Genomic DNA, 20,591 nt, shown 5'->3' on the forward strand with positions numbered 1-20,591 from the left:
TATATATATATATATATATATATATATATATATATATATATATATATATATATATATTTATGAAGAATTTTGAAGTAGAATTTTGTATCGAACGGGAAAGTTTAAGGTATAAATTGATTTTTGAATGCTAGTTTGACTTGAAAATGCTCAACGGTTAGTTTTCAATATTTGGTTAGTTTTCAATATTTTATCGTAATATATTAGATAGAATTATTAAGCAATTAGCGTAGGTTTATAAAGTATTATAACTTTGTTTAGAAACAAAAATGAAAGTTTGAATTTTTTATTTTAGTTTTGAAATTGTGATGAATTTTGAAAATATTTATAAAATGAGANAAAAAAAAAAAAAAAAAAAAAAAAAAAAAAAAAAAAAAAAAAAAAACAGATTTTGTTTGATTGGGCACTGAATAGAAAAGCCCAATCCAGGCCCATTAACTTTTCAGAATTCATGGTTGGCGGGAAAATTGTTATAAGCGAGTACGTAGGTTCGCCACTGTACAGGTATGGAGTTTTCCTTTCCGAGAATGATTGAAGTTCCAGGAGTTCAGTCTCTCCCGGTACGTTTTGTTGTTCATTTTTTGAAATTGAGGAGTTGTTTGTTAAGTAATGATCTGTGTTCTTCGTTTAAGTGTTGGTCTTAGAACGATTTAAGTTTCGGGGTTAAGCTTGGATGGGTTCCCCGGGGGAGAGAAATAAGATTCGCAATGGAAACAAGATTTAGTGTCTGGGGCATGTGCGAGGAAATGGGGAATTGGGATGAGGAACAAAGGGAGGTGCCGATGTGGTTGGTGGGGTTCCGTAACAGGGACACGTCTGTCATTGCCTCGTTAGGGTATAATACTCATTTTCCCCCTCATTAGCGTAAACTAGATACGTGGTCATGCAAATGCAACAGATATTTTCGTAGGGAACTTGTGAACTTGTGAAAAGTAAAACGACTTTGCTTCAATTATTGTCTAATTTGATGGTTACCATATAAAGCATAAGATCTTACCCAATTACATTTTCTTTATCAGCTTTTAATTGCTTTCGTTTTCCATCAACATGCTACAGACCAAACAAATATGTGCACAAACTTATATTATTTAAGTTCAACAGCAAATAGAGATTGGAAAATAAGTATTAGAATCGTATCCCAGTCGTCATGTGTTCCTTATTCTAAGGATACATATTGTATTAATGTATAGGATATACACTCTGTGTGCACATGCAAAGCCCACGATTCTAGCCTTACGATAACTTAATTTGTTATGAAAGTCATGCTTCTTCCTCAACTTCAACCCCAAGATTTTGACCATCCATTCATTTAAATATAAATCAAACAGCAATGCTCATTCGTTGACTTTCAACTTGTTCCGTTAAATATGTGGCTTCTCTTCCCAACAAACATAAATCTGTGTATATGGTTCAAGAATTTAGCTGCTTTTTGTTGGCAACAATGTTCTTGTTTTTATCGGCAATCTTAATAATATCCATTATTTTTGTGTTTAGAAGCATAAAGGGAAGCAAAAAGGTACCGCCTGGGCAAATGGGTCTGCCCTGGATTGGCGAAACCATGGCTTTCTACAGAGCCCAACGTAAAAACAGGTTGTTCGAAGAGTTTGTTGGGCCTCGAGTGGCTAAATATGGCAAAATCTTCAAAACAAGCTTGATGGGGTCGCCGACGGTGGTCGTAAATGGAGCTGAAGCCAACAGATTTTTCTTGTCCAATGAGTTTAAGTTGGTGGTAAGCTCATGGCCGTCGGCCTCTGTTCAGCTGATGGGCGAAGAATGCATCATGCAGAAGCAAGGTGAAAGCCACCGATGTGTGCGTGGCCTTATTGCCGCAAGCCTTGCCAGTTCGAGTCTCGAAGCTATGATGCCTAAATTGTGCACGACAATTCAGCTTTATTTGGACACCAAATGGCTTGGCCATGATATAATTAGTCTCTACCACTCGGCAAAAGTATTGACGTTTACCATAGTGTTTGAGTGTTTGATGGGTATCAAAGTGGAGCCACGTATGTTGACGACATTCGAGAGGGTTTTGGAAGGAGTTTTTGCTCCACCGTTCAGGTAGCTATTCAACTATACCCCTAATTCAAAAGTTTGGGCTGATTGATAGGTTATGATAAATTTAAATCTGGTTTGATAACGATTTCATTTTTAAAATTTCTTTCCTATCATATTTACTTTCTTACCTTTTTAATTTCAAACTTGACTCGATTTTTGAAAGTATTAGTAGAATGTGAATAGAGAAATTTATATATGAAATTTGTGTTTATAAACTTGATTTTCAAATACCAAAGGATATTAAATGGAACCCGAAGTTTTAATTATTTGTTCATATTCTTAACCTAGCTTTCCAGGCACACGGTTTTCGAGAGCGAAGAAAGCAAGGATGGAGATAGGGAAAATGCTAAGGGAGGTGGTGAGAGAGAAGAGGAGGAGAATTGAAGAAGAGCCCGAAGAAGAAGAATGTGAGTTGTTGCTTTCAAGGATGGTGAGAGCAATGATAAGAGGGGAGATCAGTGAAGTGGAAGTGGTGGACAATGTGGTTTTGCTTGTTTTTGCAGCTCATGATACAACCTCCTTCGCCATTGCCATGACTTTCAAAATGTTGGCTCAGCAGCCAAACTGCTACTCACTTCTTCTCCAGGGTAATTTTTTTTTTTCTTTAATCTTGTAAATTATATGTCAGTATCATCATCAATCAAAGAGCTGGGCGCCATTTCAACTTCCTTTCTTCAAAATACCATTTTGCTGATCTGAGTGAGAAATAAGATGTGTAAATTTGAGAAGAGAAGCCTCTTTACTTCTTGACAGAACATGCTGACATAGTGAGAAGCAAGGGAGCAGGCCAGAATATGACGATGGAAGATATAAAGAAGATGAAATATACTTGGCAGGTAGCTCGTGAGAGCATTCGACTGTTTCCTCCTATATTTGGTTCATTCAGGAAAGCCATTACAGACATTGAATATGAGGGATTTTTCATTCCCAAGGGGTGGAAGGTGAAAATTTCCATAAATTCTTCTGCTTTTTCTTTACTACTGATACCCTGCAGCGTCAAATTGTAGTCCAGAAATGACCATCGTTTTACCTTGAATCATTTTGGTTGCGTGCAGGTCTTGTGGACGACGTATGGAACGCATCTCGAAGACGAGTATTTTGAAGATCCATTGAGTTTCAAGCCAAGCAGATTTGAGGAACCTGTTTCCCAGTATGTCTATGTTCCATTTGGAGGAGGGCCAAGAGCTTGTGCAGGCTACCAGCTGGCGAAATTGAACATCCTCATCTTTATACACTTGGTTGTAACTCGTTATGATTGGAGTTTAGTCCACCCAGATGAGACAATCATAATGGATCCCCTCCCTATCCCTTCTCATGGAATGCCAATTAAGATTTCTCCAAAATCAGAAGCTCGCCCCAATGTTCAGCAAATGTAAGCTCAGAAGAGAACAAAGACGATGCACTTAAGAGGATGTAAAACCTCTAGATATCAGACATAGTATACATAATTATGATTCTTTCCAACAGCAGACATAAAGATCTCATAAAAGGAAACCCTTTCTACATTTCACTATTGTTGCCGATCCAAGAATACAGTCTACTATATTTTAACTCAGGTGTATAACCAATAGCTAATGTAATATACGTCCAGTGGACAAAAAGAGTGATTCTTCAGTTTTTCATGATATCTACCGGGCAAAATTTTCAAAAACACTAAAGAGGTTACGGATCTTTAATGCACTGTTTAGTGTCTGGCAATAGGCGATGACTAATAGGTCTTACTCCATGCTTAAGCCAACGTTTCACCAGGAATATTTCTAATTTCCTTACCTGCAACCACAAAAAACCACAGAATAGAGTGAACAATGGTTCAGCATCTCCAATGGTCATGTAGTAATATGAATGCATACGTAGGAAGTAGAGGAACGACGGTCATATTTGGACGTCTACTGTTCTTGGTTATCAAAAACCATAGATGGCTCGAAAAGGAGTTTATTAGGGCTGTTCAAGTTAACTGGAAACTCGTAAAAATCGAACTCAACACTAATCTAAAGGGACGAGACAGTCCAAGCCATGTACACCACATGTGAGATCCCACGTCGGTTGAAGTGGGGATCTAAGCATTCCTTATAAGCATCCCCTATCGTTTTAAACCTTGAGAGGAAGCTCTTGAAGGGAAAGCCCAAAGAAGACGATATCTGCTAGCGGTGGGTTTGGGATGTTACACTATAAGTCATGTAGGTTATCCATTACTTGCCTACATACACTGAAATATAAGATAGAGAAGGAAAACCAACCTGCCTAACAACAAATGTCTCCCCAGAAAGGCTCACGGGTTCAGTTAAAATAGTTAGAAAACCGTTGCGATTCCCGAAAACCACATCTGTGAATGGTCGATCACCAACCTGAGAAAATATGGATTTTCACTTTTAAATTATAAATAACCCAAAACACTGAAGTATTCAAGCAGTTCACCTGATTCTTACCATAATAAGTTGTGAAGAAGTAAAACCAACGTGTTTCTCGATTTCTTCTGCTGTGCCAGCAGGCTTCTTCACCCCTACGTTAAAATACATAGTAATCCTTCATGTGTTATGCAGAAAGGAAAAAAAAAACACCTTCCATACGTGTTAAATGAAAAGCAACAAAATAGCCTATATATATACTGTGGGATCCACTGTTGCATTGACCCTAGCATTAGTTCATGAAGTTGAAACCAAATGATCTCTGATACGATATGACATCCATAAAATGAAATGAGATGACAAATCCTCAAAGTCCAAATTCTCTACTTTTATACACTAAAAGGTGGTGGTTTCTCAATATAACGTTCACCCACTAATATGCTATAATGAAGATCTTAGTCTTCAGCAACAGCTATAAATTTCGTCATGAAGGATGGAAATTTCACTCACTATGCCTTATAACTTTAATTCCGATCGACCTCTCGAGCGCTTTAGCTTTCGAACCGTCATGATCATACTCATAAAGCCCTAAAGCATCAGATAAAGTGAAGGTAAATGTTTAAATTGATGCAATTAAAGTAAGCAAATTGCTAATGAATTAAACCTATATTACCAGCAGAGTTGCTGAACACAGCTACATCGTGGCCAAAGACAGATTTACACTGTTCAAGTGAGGATTTGAGAGGTGCCCAAATCGTCAAACAGTAAGGAGCGGTAATTGTATTGTCCTTGTCAAATATAACGCCCTTGAACCCCCTCCTCTGCAGTTCACCCCAATCAATGTACCTCACATCAGGCACAACCACATGTGGGAGCGCCAAATGCCGGTCCTTCGTAATGACAGATGCAGAACAAACTATACCTTCTATGTTTAATCTCTGCCCTATTGCTGATTTCAGATTCGCCCACCACATGTTTGTCAAAAATCCCTTGCCTTTCTTGACGCTCCTATTCTGATCCTCTTGACCCAGATCTTCTTTCTGATTACTTGTTGATGGGTTTTTCTCAGCGGGTTTTATAGAGATGATAGACAAGTATAACTGCTGAAAAAGCCTCTGGTTTCGACTCGGGTCGGGCTCGGCGTTATTGGGGTTGTGGTTTTTGGTGCAACCCGCTGCTGGAGTTGGTGCAAGAGAGTGGACGCTCAAATCATTGGACTGAGAACAGTTTCTGATAAGGGAAATGGTAGAAAAAGATGTATGGTTTCTTGAGAGACGAGTTTGGTGAAATGGAATCGAACGAGAACATACGGAACCGGGCAGAGAAGCTGCAGAGGTGGAATGCGTTCTCATGTCAATTCATCTTCTTGTGATATAAAATCTCAATCTGGATATAAAATTTCTTGGTGGGCTTCAGATGTGGATTTGAGCCTGAACTGTTCATTATTAAAGCCCAAATGAAGATTGTTTTGGATCTCTCAGTGTTCGGCTCATATGGAGGAGCCCATTAAGCAATGGCCTAACAGAGCATATGGTTTGACAGCAGGAAGCCAGCCACCACAACGCGTATTCCCAACTTCCTCGTGACTCGCATAACCCACTCCCATCCTTATCCCATATCTTCCCGTGACTTCACAGCTGTGTTTCAATCTTTTATAAAAATATTCCTTGAAAAAACACACTCTTTTTCACGTACCACATAATTCTGCGGATCTTGTCCGTTGCTCCTTTCTCTCTCAAATTATGTTTCTTTTTTATGGCTTCCTCTGCTCCTTCCTAAGAAATTTGGGCCCCTTTCCAGCTCCACCATGGTGCCAAGATTTGCCAGCTTTGAAATCTCTGGCATTTCTCATACACACTCACTCACTCACTCACTCAATCTTACCCTATTCCCTATATAAACCCTTCTCCTATCCCATCTTCAACATCCCTTTCCTTCAACTCCAAATCCGAAGCAAAAACAGAGTTGATTCAACAACAATGCGCCTACTTCCACTCTTTGTGTTCATGGCTTCTATAGCAGCTGCCACCGCCGGCAACTTTCTCCAAGATATCGACATTACATGGGGCGGCCCGCGCGCCCAGATGCTAGATGGAGGCCGACACCTCACTCTCTCTCTCGACAAGGATTCAGGCTCTGGTTTCCAATCCAAGAAGGAGTATCTATTTGGAAGGTTCGATGTACAAATGAAGCTCGTCCCTGGAAACTCTGCTGGCACTGTCACTACCTTCTACGTAAGCTAAAAAAAAAAAACACACCCTTTTTATCAAAATATTGATTAACTTCTTCTAACTAACTTGGAGTTTGGTGTTATGTAGTTGTCATCTCAAGGAGCAACCCACGATGAAATTGACTTCGAATTCCTAGGCAATTCATCTGGAGAGCCTTACACACTTCACACCAATGTGTATTCGCAAGGGAAGGGAAACAGAGAGCAACAATTTCACCTCTGGTTTGATCCCACAAAGGCCTTCCACACCTACTCCATCGACTGGTCTCCCAAAAGTATCAAGTAAGAGGGACCCCTACCTGTAATAATGTAATTTCCTCCAAATTAAGATGGAATTTGTCTGACCTTTTCGTTCTTCAGGTTTCTAGTGGATAACATTCCCATAAGGGTGTTCCACAACTGGGAAGAGATAGGCGTTTCGTACCCAAAGAGCCAAGCCATGAGAGTTTATTCGAGTCTGTGGAACGCGGATGATTGGGCGACAAGAGGGGGGCTGGTGAAGACGGATTGGACAAAGGCCCCCTTCACAGCTTCTTATAGAAACTTCAACGCCAATGGGTGCGTTGCTTCGACAGGGTCGACGTCTTGTAGCTCCACGTTCGCGAATACTCTGCAAGGGGGACCAAAAGGCGAGCAAGGATTAGACGCGAAGAGTAGGAACAGAATGCGATGGGTGCAATCCAAGTTCATGATTTACAATTACTGCACCGACCGTAAAAGATTTCCTCAAGGCATCCCAGCTGAATGCAGGCGCTCAAGGTTTCTATGAGAACACTCCACCATCAATGTTTTAATTTCTTTGTTCCTACATTCTTTTTTTATTCTTTTTTGGATATAAATTTGTAACCATCAATTATCATTATAAATAATTACTTTTGTTCTAAATTGAAATATATGAATGAAATAGATATAAAGCAAACCTTAAAAGCACATGGAATTCTTCAAAAACAAAATAATATGGAATTATGTTCGACATTCAAGAGGGTTGTAAGGGAATTCACAATAGAGTAATTTGGATTTAAGTATCTGAGTCGGAGGAGGAGGAGGTCGAAGAAGACGACGTAATGACACTGTCATGTTATTGTTAGAAATCACGGATCTCCACTTTGAGCATAAACTCTCATAGTTTTGCTTTGGGCTTCTCCAAAAAGCCTCGTACCAATATAAACCCATCATCATTTCCTAAATTAGCCAACGTTGAACTCACTCTTAATAATCTTGAACGAGAGTCAAAACTTGATCCGATTGATCTCAAGCTTAAAATAAATGAATATGAACCCAAAGGTTGATTACACATATATACTTAAAATGACCTAATAATAATGTTATGCCATAGAAATGCTCCCTCGATGGCAGCTAAAACGAATCTGGTGGAGAAGCCATCTGATTATATAATATATATGAAAAGCATGCAATACTAGGAAGCTTCAGAATTGAGATTAAAAAAAGAAGTGCCTTTTCAGGTTTCTAACCTCCTCAATCAACGTCATCGTCAAGAAGACTTTGATGATTTGGAAGCAAAATCATTGAGATATGGTCGGCCATCCTGAAGCCTAAAGGCATCCCGTGTGAGAAAATGGGTTGCCAGCTTAGACGGATCTTGTCTGTTGCTGCTCTATCTCTCCCTTCCTTCCCCACTCTGCACTGGCTATCATGTATATCCAGCTTGTCCTTTATGCAAATATTCCTTTTTCTGCCTTCCTCTGTTCTTTCCTCCAAGGATTTGGGCCCCTATCATCCACTTCCACCGCAGCCATCACCATTTCCCACCTCCCCCATACTTCACAATTACCCAATTCCCAGCTTTCAAATCTCTCCCATTTTCTCACCAATTCTCTATATAAATCCCTCTCAATACCCAACTTCAACGCACCAAGTTTCATCTATTTCGAACCAAAAAAAAATGTCTCCTCCTCACAAAGCTTCGACAATAAAGCTTCTACTCTCTGTGTTCATGGCTTCTGTAATGGCCGTCACCGCCGGCAACTTTCTCCAAGATGTGGACGTCACTTGGGGTGGTCCACGTGGCAAGATACTAGATGGAGGCCGACATCTCTCGCTCTCTCTCGACAAAGATTCAGGCTCCGGTTTCCAATCCAAGAAGGAGTTTCTATTTGGAAGATTCGATGTTCAAATGAAACTTGTCCCCGGAAACTCTGCTGGCACCGTCACCACTTTTTATGTAAGCTCCAATCAATTTGACTTTCTTCCTAATTTACAGAATGATCGTGGATTTATAAGTAAGGAATACACCTTTATTTATTTTATGAAGAAACAAAGCCATGGAAATTTATGCTAAAAGTGGACAACATCATACTATTGTAACAATATTTAACATATGTTATCCTACAGTTGTCTTCGCAAGGAGGATCACACGATGAGATTGACTTCGAATTCTTAGGCAACACGTAAGGAGATCCATACACACTTCACACCAACGTGTACTCTCAGGGGAAAGGAAACAGGGAACAACAATTTCACCTTTGGTTTGATCCCACCAAAGGATTTCACACCTATTCTATCGATTGGTCACCAGAAAGCATCAAGTAAGAGGGTCTCCCCATCCATCTTCCTATATACGATTTAGCTTCCTCCAAATTACTAAACCACACTTGGCTCTCTTTACAGGTTTCTAGTGGATAACATTCCTATAAGGGTATTTCACAACTGGGAAAAGATTGGTGTTTCTTACCCGAAGAGCCAACCCATGAGAGTTTATTCAAGTCTGTGGAACGCAGACGATTGGGCAACCAGAGGGGGGCTAGTGAAAACTGATTGGGCAGAAGCACCTTTCACAGCATCATACAGAAACTTTAATGCCAATGGGTGTGTTGCATCAGCTGGGTCATCGTCGTGTGGCTCCAAGTTTTCGAATTCTTTGCAAGGTGGAGCACAAAGTGAGGGAGGCCAACTAGATGCGAAGAGTAGAAATAGATTGAGATGGGTGCAGTCCAAGTTCATGATTTACAATTACTGTACTGACCTCAAGAGATTTCCTCGAGGCATTCCAGCTGAATGCAAGCGCCCAAGGTTCCTGTGACAGATGTTGCACACCAAGCTCCAAACCCAACTACTGCTTCTGTGTCTCCAATATTATTGTTAGCTCCTCAGGATTTGGTTTCATATAATTATTTATTCTTTCTGCATATAAATTTGTTGTTGTCATTCTGAATAAATAAAATGAAATACATAAAAAGCAAATATTAAAAATCTCTAGGTTGACTAATTGACACAATCATCCAACTTTAGAAACTAAATCATAATAAAATACAATAAATCCTTGATGGAATTGTCTTTTTCCCTTTTTTTTTAATTTTTGGACCCAACTGTTAAAGTAGGTAAGTCAATTAACTTGAAACAACTTAATTGTGATAGTGAGTGGGCAAAACTTTCCTATAACTCTCGAAAAGGTTTTATGTGTTCTTGTCAATCATGTCCGACCTCGATTCGCTCAAAAAGAAGACTTCCCACAGATTCCCAAGGACACAACCAATAGAGATTGTTGGAGGATGAAAATCCGCTAATTTAGGAAATGATCATGGGTTTATAAGTAAGGAATACTAACTCCATTGGTACGAGGCCTTTTGGAGAAACCCAAAACAAAGTCATGAGAGCTTATGCTCAAAGTGGACAATATCATACCATTGTGGAGAGTCGTGTGCCAATAAATTGGTAAATCTTCAAACATCGAACAAAGAACTTCAAAAGAAAAGGAGTCAAGCCTCCTCGAAGACGGTAAAAAATGACTAAGACTCCAAAGGAGTCGAGTCTCGATTAAGGGGAGGGCACTTTGTTTGAGAGGAGGTATTGGATGATGAAAATCACACACCGACTAATTTAAAAAATGATCATGGGTCGATAAGTGAGGAATATTAACTTCATTGGTATGAGACCTTTTGGGGAAACCCAAAACAAAGCCATGAGAGCTTATGCTCAAAGTGGACGATATCATACCATTGTGGAGAGTCGTGTTCGTCTAACAGAGACAAGGTAACCATGGCAACAGAGCTCCTTTCCATCATGCAACCTCAAATGTTTCGACCACGTCAGATCAACAAGTCTTTCAAAAGTACCCAAGGGTTGGTTAGTTTTCCACATCTACGATCTCCAAACTCCTAATATGATCAACTAACCAAGGATATTTGGCACCAACCACCTTGGATTAGACTTGCAGTTCAACTCACAGTTGCCACCAGACACTCCTCACTCTACTGTAAATAATAAAGTTTACAGAAAATAAATTTAAGTCACAATAACTAAATATAATTTATCAAAGTTACTAAAGCCAATACCAAACCAATACCCTTACTGGCATATTTCGAAATTAACAATTGAGCATTTGTCCAACAAATATAGTTTGATTGAATTTAATTAATCCACTTCATCGAGAGCCAGCATTCCTTAGTTGTCATAAGATGGCACACCTTCCAAATATAAACCGGGTTGATGGTCGCTTTGCAAGAAAAGATTCCAGCGTCTGGACTACCACAGGCTGCAGCTTAGGAAGGTGATATTAGAGAGGGGGGCTGTAAAAATTTAAACTTCAAACGCGTATTGGTGCATTTGTTTACCTGTTTATGCCAAGCATAAATGCTTGCCAGATGCCAGCTAACGCAGATCCAGTTGACAAATCCTCTCTGTCACGCGCATGGAGAAATTTCTTTATACCGTTTGTTTTTTCCTTCGTTCTGACGAATGCAAGTGAATTATTGACGCTCAATGATTTCAGCGTCAAGTTCAACTTTCAAGACCATGCAATGCTCGGAAGTTTCACAATTCAGCAATAAAGAAGTGCTTTTTCTGGTTCCCACTGCTCCTTCCGTGACTCTCAAATCTATCTATCATAAACATATCCCACTCCACTGTGGCTAATAAATTTCGCCAGCTCAAAAGGCTCTGGCACTTTTTCTATAGTAGAATTAGCGATTGCTGAATTTTCTTATATAAGGGCTTCACAACTTCTATTCCAGCATCACCATTCACCATCTTCCCCTCGTCTCTGTTTACATAGACTTCTCTACAATTCGTTTCCATTCAATTTCGTCCAAAGCAAAGCATGTTTTCGTCTCACAAAGCATCAACAATGCTTGCACTTTCATTATTCATGGCTTCAGTAATGACCGCAGCTGCTGGAAACTTTCTCCAAGAGGTCGACATCACTTTTGGTGGTCCACGCGCCAATATATACGATGGAGGCCGACACCTCACCCTCTCGCTTGACAAAGGTTCAGGGTCTGGTTTTCAATCCAAGAAGGAATACCTATTTGGAAGGTTTGACATGCAAATCAAGTTGGTGCCTGGAAACTCTGCTGGCACCGTTACCACCTTTTATGTAAGTTTCAACATGAACTCGCACTCAAATTTAATTTCCCCCAGTAAACCTATCTAACTCAATATTTTCTCATGCAGTTGTCTTCTCAAGGCCCAGGACACGATGAGATTGACTTCGAATTCTTAGGTAATTCATCTGGAGATCCATACACACTTCACACCAATGTGTACACACAAGGAAAAGGAAACAGGGAACAGCAATTTCACCTTTGGTTTGATCCTACAAAGACGTTTCACACATACTCCATCGACTGGAGTCCTGAAAGCATCAAGTAAGTGTTAGTTCAAGTCTTAAATGTGAAGTTCTATAAAACTTGGTTTCCCGTTCCGTAACCAAAGCTTTGTTCTTTTTCAGGTTTTTGGTAGATAACATTCCCATAAGGGTGTTCCGAAATTGGGAAACAATTGGCATTCCATACCCAAAAAGCCAACCCATGAGAGTTTATTCAACTCTATGGAATGCAGACGACTGGGCAACAAGAGGAGGACTAGTGAAAACCGATTGGACAAAGGCCCCTTTCACTGCATCGTATAGAAATATCAATGTCAATGCATGTGTCGTGTCATCTGGGTCATCATCTTGCGGCTCCAAGTTTACCAATTCCATGCAAGGTGGAAAACAGAATGAAGTATTAGATGCTAAGACTAGGAATAGAATGCGATGGGTGCAGTCCAGATACATGATTTATAATTACTGCACCGACTTTAAAAGATTTCCTCAAGGTGTTTCAGCTGAATGCAAGCGCTCAAGGTTTCTGTGATAGATTGCAAGCCATCTCGAGACAGTCCATGATTGTTTTCTGGTTCCTATTTCTTGGATCATCATTTCAAAGTATTCATGTAATTCTTTATTCTTTTATTTTAGTTATTTATTTATTTATTTTTATGTTTTTTTTGCATATAATGAACAAATAAAATCCCATTGTTCTTTTCACTTCTTGATTTTTATTAGTACCAATTCCTCAATCCATGCATTTCCACTCCCAAACGCATGGATTCTCTCGCTACCTCTTTATCAGACACCAACAGCCAACAATGATTTTAATACCCGCAAATTTGCAGACTAATAAAAAAACCCAAGACCTCTAGCCCATATGTGACTTGCAAAATGCTTAAGACAGGGGTATCCTGCCCCATGGCTTTGGAAGGGAGAAAAAGAAAAAAAAGAAGCGATACAAATTTGAAAATCACTATTGGCAATCGGTACAAGTTATCAAACTATCCAAGGAAATAAGCCTACATCTCTTCATTGGAAAAACAAGGTACAAAATTCCCCCCCGGAGCTCACGTTTCAATTCTGTATTTATTGAGGACTGTTTGGGGAATTGGCGTTGTTGACCTAAGATTTTAGAATTTTAGAAGAACAAGATAATCACAATGTACGTTAGAATTGAACTTCAAGGTTATCGTGCAACTTTGTTATTTTCCAATTCACTCATATTCGTTTCCTCACGAACATAGGAGACTCAATTCTGTTCAGCATGAAAGAACAGTTTCAAGCAAGTCATGAAAACTTCAGAACATATAAAATCATACCAAGTTTCTTAATGTTTATCCTTGTTTTTTTTTTTTCTTTTTCTCGAACACCTTATAGTGTGTTATTGCAGGATATCAGATCACATCATCAAAGGAAACTGTAGGATGAAAAATAACTAGAAATGCTCAAAAACTCCAATTAAAAGAAGAAGCTATAAACCTATAGCATACTTGATAGTGAAAAAAATCATCTCATGAAGAAACGTACCTGCAGAGCTCCTCGAGGTTCATCCAGCCTCGAAGGTCGCTTTTCACTTTTGTCCTCCTTGATCTTCACTATATGTTCCAACAGCTTTCGAGTTCACCACTCCATTCTTTACCTTCTTTTCTGAAAATTCTCCATCTTCAAGAGATCAGACGCCTTAATTTTGCTGGACGTAGTCCCCGTTACTCTTCTGGAGATATCTCATCTTTTTCTTTTCCTTCAAACTTGCCTTATTCTTCACATTGACCGATTCTTCCATCGCTTCTCTATATTCAACTCTCTTCTCAAATTCACCGCGTTTTCCTCCTCCTGGTCCTGTATCAACGTCGTCTTCATCTTCTTGAGCTTACATTCACTTTTCCTCCAACGCTCATCACCGATGCTATATCGTCTCGTACCACCGCATCGCGTGCTGCTGCTGTCGATCGAATGGCTTCAAATCTCATTATTCCGTCGAGAAATTTATCGTTTGCACTATCCTTTCTCCTCAACTCACCGATCCCTGCCTCCAAGTTCCGTATCCGTCTTCGTTTCCCCGTTCTAATTCATAAAAACATCGAAGTTGGGAGTTCGCGCCACTTAAGTAAATAATTTAATAATTATTCAATATTATTTGTATGGTTAAAGTTAAGCTAAGCTTACATATTACATAGCCAGAAAATCAAATTTCATATATAAATCTCACACATAATTAATCTTGTAGGTAAAAAATCAAGAATTTGGTTTTTGGGAAAGGAATATCAATTTAATTAGGGATTCAAATTTCCTTTCAAAAATTTCACGATACATACAAAATTACCAAAATACCTCACACTTTTTTTACTTCCTCGTGGTCACTATCGTCCATTGTTGCCAACCACTCGCAACCATTTTCGCTAGAAACCATCTCAACCAACAACTACCTCCTTCTGCCATCGGATTTACCCAGCAACCATCTTCATTGACCTGCGCTATCATCTACCAGCAAAAAAATCGTCATCACCTTATTACTAATTGTTGAGAACTGGTGGGAGAGAGTTTCACGTTGGCTAATTAAGAGGATGATCATAAATTTATAAGTAATGAATACATCTCCGTTACGATTAGACCTTCTAAGTTGGGCTAAATATTTACAAATATACTTGTACTACTCTAATGAATCTTTAGTCTCAATAAAAAAAATATATAAAAAAAATTGTATTGGGCTTTAAATGGGCCGGCAATTGGAAAAGGAAACCCAATTGGGAGCCCAATTGGACCCATTAGCAGTATGGTCATTCAAGAAAGAATCAAACACGAGAGGAAGAGACTACCAAAAACTGATTTGAAAATAGTTAAAATTATATTTTTAATATTTAATTTTACAGTCCTAAATATCATTGAAACTGATTTTATTACGTCATATTTAAAATTACTTTTTCAAAAAAAAAGAAAAAAAGAAAAAACAGCGTAATTCTGTGGTTACTTTTGGTTTGATTTTGTGTCGGAGAATGGTTTCCGCGTGGAAGGCAGGAAGAGAGACAAATGCAGAATTGAGAGAATGGTGGAAAGGGAAAAATGGAAGATGGGTTTGGCAGTCAGCGACGACATGTCGACCGAGAAGACGGTGAGCAGAGCGACAATTCCTGGATTCGGATTATTAATTGGGTGCGGGTGGGAACATAAATGCATTGCATGTGTACCACTGCCCATCATCATTCAATTTTTCTCCCTACTTCTTTGCCCCTTCAAACACGCATACTTCCCTCTCCCACATCGATAATATTCACCACAGGCCCCACTCTAATCCTCTAATTAAAACGTGATTAACTAGAATTTAAATGCTTAAATAGAGTTGCTTAGGCTCAAATCCCGCTGGGGCTGATCATGCCTTTTTGTTTATGGCTCAATCATTATTCCATACAAGCCCCCGAAAAGAGGCTTCTTTAATTGCTGTACTGTATATTTTGTTTTCAGAGAGAAGAGGCTCTTTCATGGGTTGCAAAAAGCTTAAATTACTGTATATTTAAAAATGATTACTAACTGGATCAAAAAGTAGAGAAAAGTGATGAACATGTAAAGAAGGAAAAGGGATATAATTTGAGATCTAAAGTTGGATGATCTGGAAATATATAGGGGTGTTGGAGTTAGGTAAAAAATGAAGATGTTTGGTGTGATCAATTTGATTTATTATTGTAATTTGATTTATTATTGTAATGAAAAAATGGGTACCTATAATAAGTACGGATGGTGGGTTATGGGTGAAAGAAATACTAAAAACAAGATTGGAAAAGGTTAAAAATAGGGGAACAGGGAGTGTTTGGATGCCCAGAAAATGAAGAAGAGAAGGAGAAAGAGAAAAGAAAAGACATGAGGTGGGTCTGATCACATGGAGCCCCATATGCCCAACACAACCAAATCTCTCTCCCAATCCCAATGCCCAATGCCCCTTTCTTTGTTTCCTTCTTGGAAGCANAACACGAGAGGAAGAGACTACCAAAAACTGATTTGAAAATAGTTAAAATTATATTTTTAATATTTAATTTTACAGTCCTAAATATCATTGAAACTGATTTTATTACGTCATATTTAAAATTACTTTTTCAAAAAAAAAGAAAAAAAGAAAAAACAGCGTAATTCTGTGGTTACTTTTGGTTTGATTTTGTGTCGGAGAATGGTTTCCGCGTGGAAGGCAGGAAGAGAGACAAATGCAGAATTGAGAGAATGGTGGAAAGGGAAAAATGGAAGATGGGTTTGGCAGTCAGCGACGACATGTCGACCGAGAAGACGGTGAGCAGAGCGACAATTCCTGGATTCGGATTATTAATTGGGTGCGGGTGGGAACATAAATGCATTGCATGTGTACCACTGCCCATCATCATTCAATTTTTCTCCCTACTTCTTTGCCCCTTCAAACACGCATACTTCCCTCTCCCACATCGATAATATTCACCACAGGCCCCACTCTAATCCTCTAATTAAAACGTGATTAACTAGAATTTAAATGCTTAAATAGAGTTGCTTAGGCTCAAATCCCGCTGGGGCTGATCATGCCTTTTTGTTTATGGCTCAATCATTATTCCATACAAGCCCCCGAAAAGAGGCTTCTTTAATTGCTGTACTGTATATTTTGTTTTCAGAGAGAAGAGGCTCTTTCATGGGTTGCAAAAAGCTTAAATTACTGTATATTTAAAAATGATTACTAACTGGATCAAAAAGTAGAGAAAAGTGATGAACATGTAAAGAAGGAAAAGGGATATAATTTGAGATCTAAAGTTGGATGATCTGGAAATATATAGGGGTGTTGGAGTTAGGTAAAAAATGAAGATGTTTGGTGTGATCAATTTGATTTATTATTGTAATTTGATTTATTATTGTAATGAAAAAATGGGTACCTATAATAAGTACGGATGGTGGGTTATGGGTGAAAGAAATACTAAAAACAAGATTGGAAAAGGTTAAAAATAGGGGAACAGGGAGTGTTTGGATGCCCAGAAAATGAAGAAGAGAAGGAGAAAGAGAAAAGAAAAGACATGAGGTGGGTCTGATCACATGGAGCCCCATATGCCCAACACAACCAAATCTCTCTCCCAATCCCAATGCCCAATGCCCCTTTCTTTGTTTCCTTCTTGGAAGCATCACCACCACTATATCATACCCATTTTAATCATTTCATTATTCAATTATATATATATATTTTTTTTTCCAGCTAAATTAATTCTAATTTTCCTCAATAATTTCATGTCATGATTTTAACGTAATTGATCTTTAGAAATGGTATAAGAAACTTAAAATTAAATTAAATAAGTAACAAAATAGAATAATTTAATTTTTGAAATTATTATAATTGTATTTATTTATTTATTTATTTGTGGTAAGGTAATGTTGTATGAATTGGGATTAGTAATTAATTAAGATAGAGAAATTGAAAATTTAAAATTTGGGGGCTCAAGGTGAAGGTGGTGGGGCTATTGATTAGCGCCACGTGGCGACCATGCCAAGGCTAGTGATATAGATCATAGGATGAAGAGAGTGGGGAGGCACATGGGCGNTCGATAATATTCACCACAGGCCCCACTCTAATCCTCTAATTAAAACGTGATTAACTAGAATTTAAATGCTTAAATAGAGTTGCTTAGGCTCAAATCCCGCTGGGGCTGATCATGCCTTTTTGTTTATGGCTCAATCATTATTCCATACAAGCCCCCGAAAAGAGGCTTCTTTAATTGCTGTACTGTATATTTTGTTTTCAGAGAGAAGAGGCTCTTTCATGGGTTGCAAAAAGCTTAAATTACTGTATATTTAAAAATGATTACTAACTGGATCAAAAAGTAGAGAAAAGTGATGAACATGTAAAGAAGGAAAAGGGATATAATTTGAGATCTAAAGTTGGATGATCTGGAAATATATAGGGGTGTTGGAGTTAGGTAAAAAATGAAGATGTTTGGTGTGATCAATTTGATTTATTATTGTAATTTGATTTATTATTGTAATGAAAAAATGGGTACCTATAATAAGTACGGATGGTGGGTTATGGGTGAAAGAAATACTAAAAACAAGATTGGAAAAGGTTAAAAATAGGGGAACAGGGAGTGTTTGGATGCCCAGAAAATGAAGAAGAGAAGGAGAAAGAGAAAAGAAAAGACATGAGGTGGGTCTGATCACATGGAGCCCCATATGCCCAACACAACCAAATCTCTCTCCCAATCCCAATGCCCAATGCCCCTTTCTTTGTTTCCTTCTTGGAAGCATCACCACCACTATATCATACCCATTTTAATCATTTCATTATTCAATTATATATATATATTTTTTTTTCCAGCTAAATTAATTCTAATTTTCCTCAATAATTTCATGTCATGATTTTAACGTAATTGATCTTTAGAAATGGTATAAGAAACTTAAAATTAAATTAAATAAGTAACAAAATAGAATAATTTAATTTTTGAAATTATTATAATTGTATTTATTTATTTATTTATTTGTGGTAAGGTAATGTTGTATGAATTGGGATTAGTAATTAATTAAGATAGAGAAATTGAAAATTTAAAATTTGGGGGCTCAAGGTGAAGGTGGTGGGGCTATTGATTAGCGCCACGTGGCGACCATGCCAAGGCTAGTGATATAGATCATAGGATGAAGAGAGTGGGGAGGCACATGGGCGGTGTTGGCTTCGAGAAAATCATGTGATCACATGTGCTTTCTCTCCCTCTTTTATTTTTCATTCTTTTCGTGGGCCCATTTTCCCTCTCTCAAATCTCCACGCTCCTCACTTCTTCCCCCCTGCGCGTGGCTCTCTCTCTCTCTCTCTCTATTTTCCATTTTTTTTTAATGAGAATTCCCACTTTAAACTTCAAAAATAAAATTAAAATTAAAAAATGTGAAGCCGTTAGTGGATTTTTTTTTTAATTTAATTTTGTATTTCTGAAACAACATTGTCGCCTTTTTTAATGTATGAAGACCAAAATAAAACAAAAATTAAAAAGTATAAATGCCGAAATTGAAATAGTTTTGAATCATAATTCATATAAGATTTGGTTGCTAGCTGGGTTGCACCACATTTGCAAACCAACCACATGGCCCAATAGTATGCTGCCATGTGTCAAGTTTTTTTTATTTAAATTTTGTGAAATTAAAATGAAATTTGTTATGGTAAAAAATAAATGAAAAAAAGAAATAAATAGAATATGCGATTTGGCTTCCGAGTAATATGCATCAGGTGGAAGTGGAAGGAAGAAGGTTGAGTCGCGAAGCGGCGTTTGAAGGGGCAGTAAAATCCAAAACCAGAGGTGTCGGGATAACCCCAAAAATGGTGGGCCAGAGCTTCGTTGGCATTGACATTTCCAGAGCTCAACAATAATTTAACTCCCTCCTCCTTCTCCTTATTCGTACCCATTCACACGCCCCTTCCTCTTCTTCTATTCCTCTCTCAATCTCTCTCTACCTCTCCGCCATGGACAAACCTCAATTTCAAACTCTTAACCTAACCACTGCTTCTCGTCAGAAACACCGTCGCCGTAGCCGGAGGAAAGTACCGGCTACCTGCAATGTTAAGAAGATTCACAGAAACGGCGCTGTTTTTGCCTCGGAAGAACCGGATGAGAAGGAGGTTGTCGAACGGAAGATTCGCGCATTGCAGAGTATTGTACCGGGAGGGGAATCGCTTGGAGTCGACAAGTTGTTTGAACAGACGGCGGAGTATATAATGAACTTGCAGCATCAAGTGAAGGCCATGAGAGCGCTCTCGAGCTTTTTTGAGAGCTTGGAGAAGGAGAAAAGCGAGTGTGGAGGTTGAAGAAGATGAGTTACTTCTGATTTTGATTTTTTTTTCTTTCTTCTTCTTCTTCTTCTTCTTTCATTCGGTTTATTATTTTTTCTTTTCCATGTGAGGAAAGATCGATCGGGCGTTTGATTCTCAGTCGCTCCATCTTTTCTCTGTTAGTTGGAACCAGGATTTCGAATCCTTTTCCCTTGTTTATCATCATCATCATCATCATCTTTCATACTACTTGCTGGTAAATCTGTGTAGCTTTTTAATGAATAGAAAATCATAACAGATTGGGGTGAGAGTTCAAGAATGTGATTACGCATTTTCATTAATCTGGTTCTTGGCAGAGGTTTCCATGGCGAAGGTATCTCTTACTTTTCCTGGTACTCTTGTAACGGGTACAAGGTGGATTTCCAAATGATTCCAAATCTAGATTAACTCATGATTTAAGCCTAAACTTTTGGATAAATCATTGATCAAAAACCATCTTTGTTCATATTTTTGGAAGTATATTAATTCTGATTAGAAAAAATACATTCGATAATAACACGGATTTTATTCTTGTTTATAAATATACATTGAACACATTGCGTTATCTATCCAGCTATTGACTCGGGCTTTTATTTCCTTTTAAAGTTTCTTTCCTATTTTGGGCAATTATGTTAC

At 38.3% G+C, this 20,591-nt stretch overlaps 5 protein-coding genes and 1 pseudogene across 8 annotated transcripts; 5 read left to right on the forward strand and 1 right to left on the reverse strand.

The window, feature by feature from the left end:
* The first annotated feature begins 389 nt into the window (after positions 1–389).
* Positions 390–3,673, forward strand: LOC111811919 (taxadiene 5-alpha hydroxylase). Of its 4 annotated transcripts, none has more exons than XM_023698979.1 (5): positions 390–501; positions 1,492–2,055; positions 2,341–2,639; positions 2,806–2,993; positions 3,108–3,673. In XM_023698979.1, exons 1-5 carry the CDS (start codon positions 449–451, stop codon positions 3,426–3,428), a joined length of 1,425 nt encoding a protein of 474 aa, XP_023554747.1. In that variant the 5' UTR covers positions 390–448; the 3' UTR covers positions 3,429–3,673. The 4 variants fall into 4 exon arrangements, with proteins under 4 accessions (XP_023554747.1, XP_023554745.1, XP_023554748.1 ...); XM_023698977.1 differs by having other exon boundaries at positions 418–832; XM_023698980.1 differs by having other exon boundaries at positions 418–557.
* LOC111811921 lies at positions 3,522–6,027 on the reverse strand. Its single transcript, XM_023698983.1, has 5 exons — positions 5,071–6,027; positions 4,908–4,985; positions 4,479–4,552; positions 4,290–4,397; positions 3,522–3,822 (listed from the first exon to the last, which is right to left on the reverse strand). Exons 1-5 carry the CDS (start codon positions 5,747–5,749, stop codon positions 3,715–3,717), a joined length of 1,047 nt encoding a protein of 348 aa, XP_023554751.1. The 5' UTR covers positions 5,750–6,027; the 3' UTR covers positions 3,522–3,714.
* Positions 6,028–6,101: 74 nt separating this feature from the next.
* On the forward strand, positions 6,102–7,504 carry LOC111811920 (xyloglucan endotransglucosylase/hydrolase 2-like). Its single transcript, XM_023698982.1, has 3 exons — positions 6,102–6,631; positions 6,716–6,909; positions 6,988–7,504. Exons 1-3 carry the CDS (start codon positions 6,140–6,142, stop codon positions 7,394–7,396), a joined length of 1,095 nt encoding a protein of 364 aa, XP_023554750.1. The 5' UTR covers positions 6,102–6,139; the 3' UTR covers positions 7,397–7,504.
* A 637-nt stretch (positions 7,505–8,141) lies between these two features.
* On the forward strand, positions 8,142–9,864 carry LOC111811368 (annotated as a pseudogene).
* Positions 9,865–11,561: 1,697 nt separating this feature from the next.
* Positions 11,562–14,217, forward strand: LOC111811334 (xyloglucan endotransglucosylase/hydrolase 2-like). The gene is made up of 3 exons (XM_023698122.1): positions 11,562–11,959; positions 12,037–12,230; positions 12,314–14,217. Exons 1-3 carry the CDS (start codon positions 11,684–11,686, stop codon positions 12,717–12,719), a joined length of 876 nt encoding a protein of 291 aa, XP_023553890.1. The 5' UTR covers positions 11,562–11,683; the 3' UTR covers positions 12,720–14,217.
* A 5,312-nt stretch (positions 14,218–19,529) lies between these two features.
* On the forward strand, positions 19,530–20,235 carry LOC111811896 (transcription factor PAR2-like). The gene has a single exon (XM_023698948.1). The coding sequence runs from the start codon at positions 19,611–19,613 to the stop codon at positions 19,950–19,952; it is 342 nt and encodes a 113-aa protein (XP_023554716.1). The 5' UTR covers positions 19,530–19,610; the 3' UTR covers positions 19,953–20,235.
* The last annotated feature ends 356 nt before the right edge of the window (positions 20,236–20,591 follow it).

Source organism: Cucurbita pepo, chromosome LG15 (genome assembly GCF_002806865.2).
Source record: "Cucurbita pepo subsp. pepo cultivar mu-cu-16 chromosome LG15, ASM280686v2, whole genome shotgun sequence".
Taxonomy (NCBI): Eukaryota; Viridiplantae; Streptophyta; class Magnoliopsida; order Cucurbitales; family Cucurbitaceae; genus Cucurbita; species Cucurbita pepo.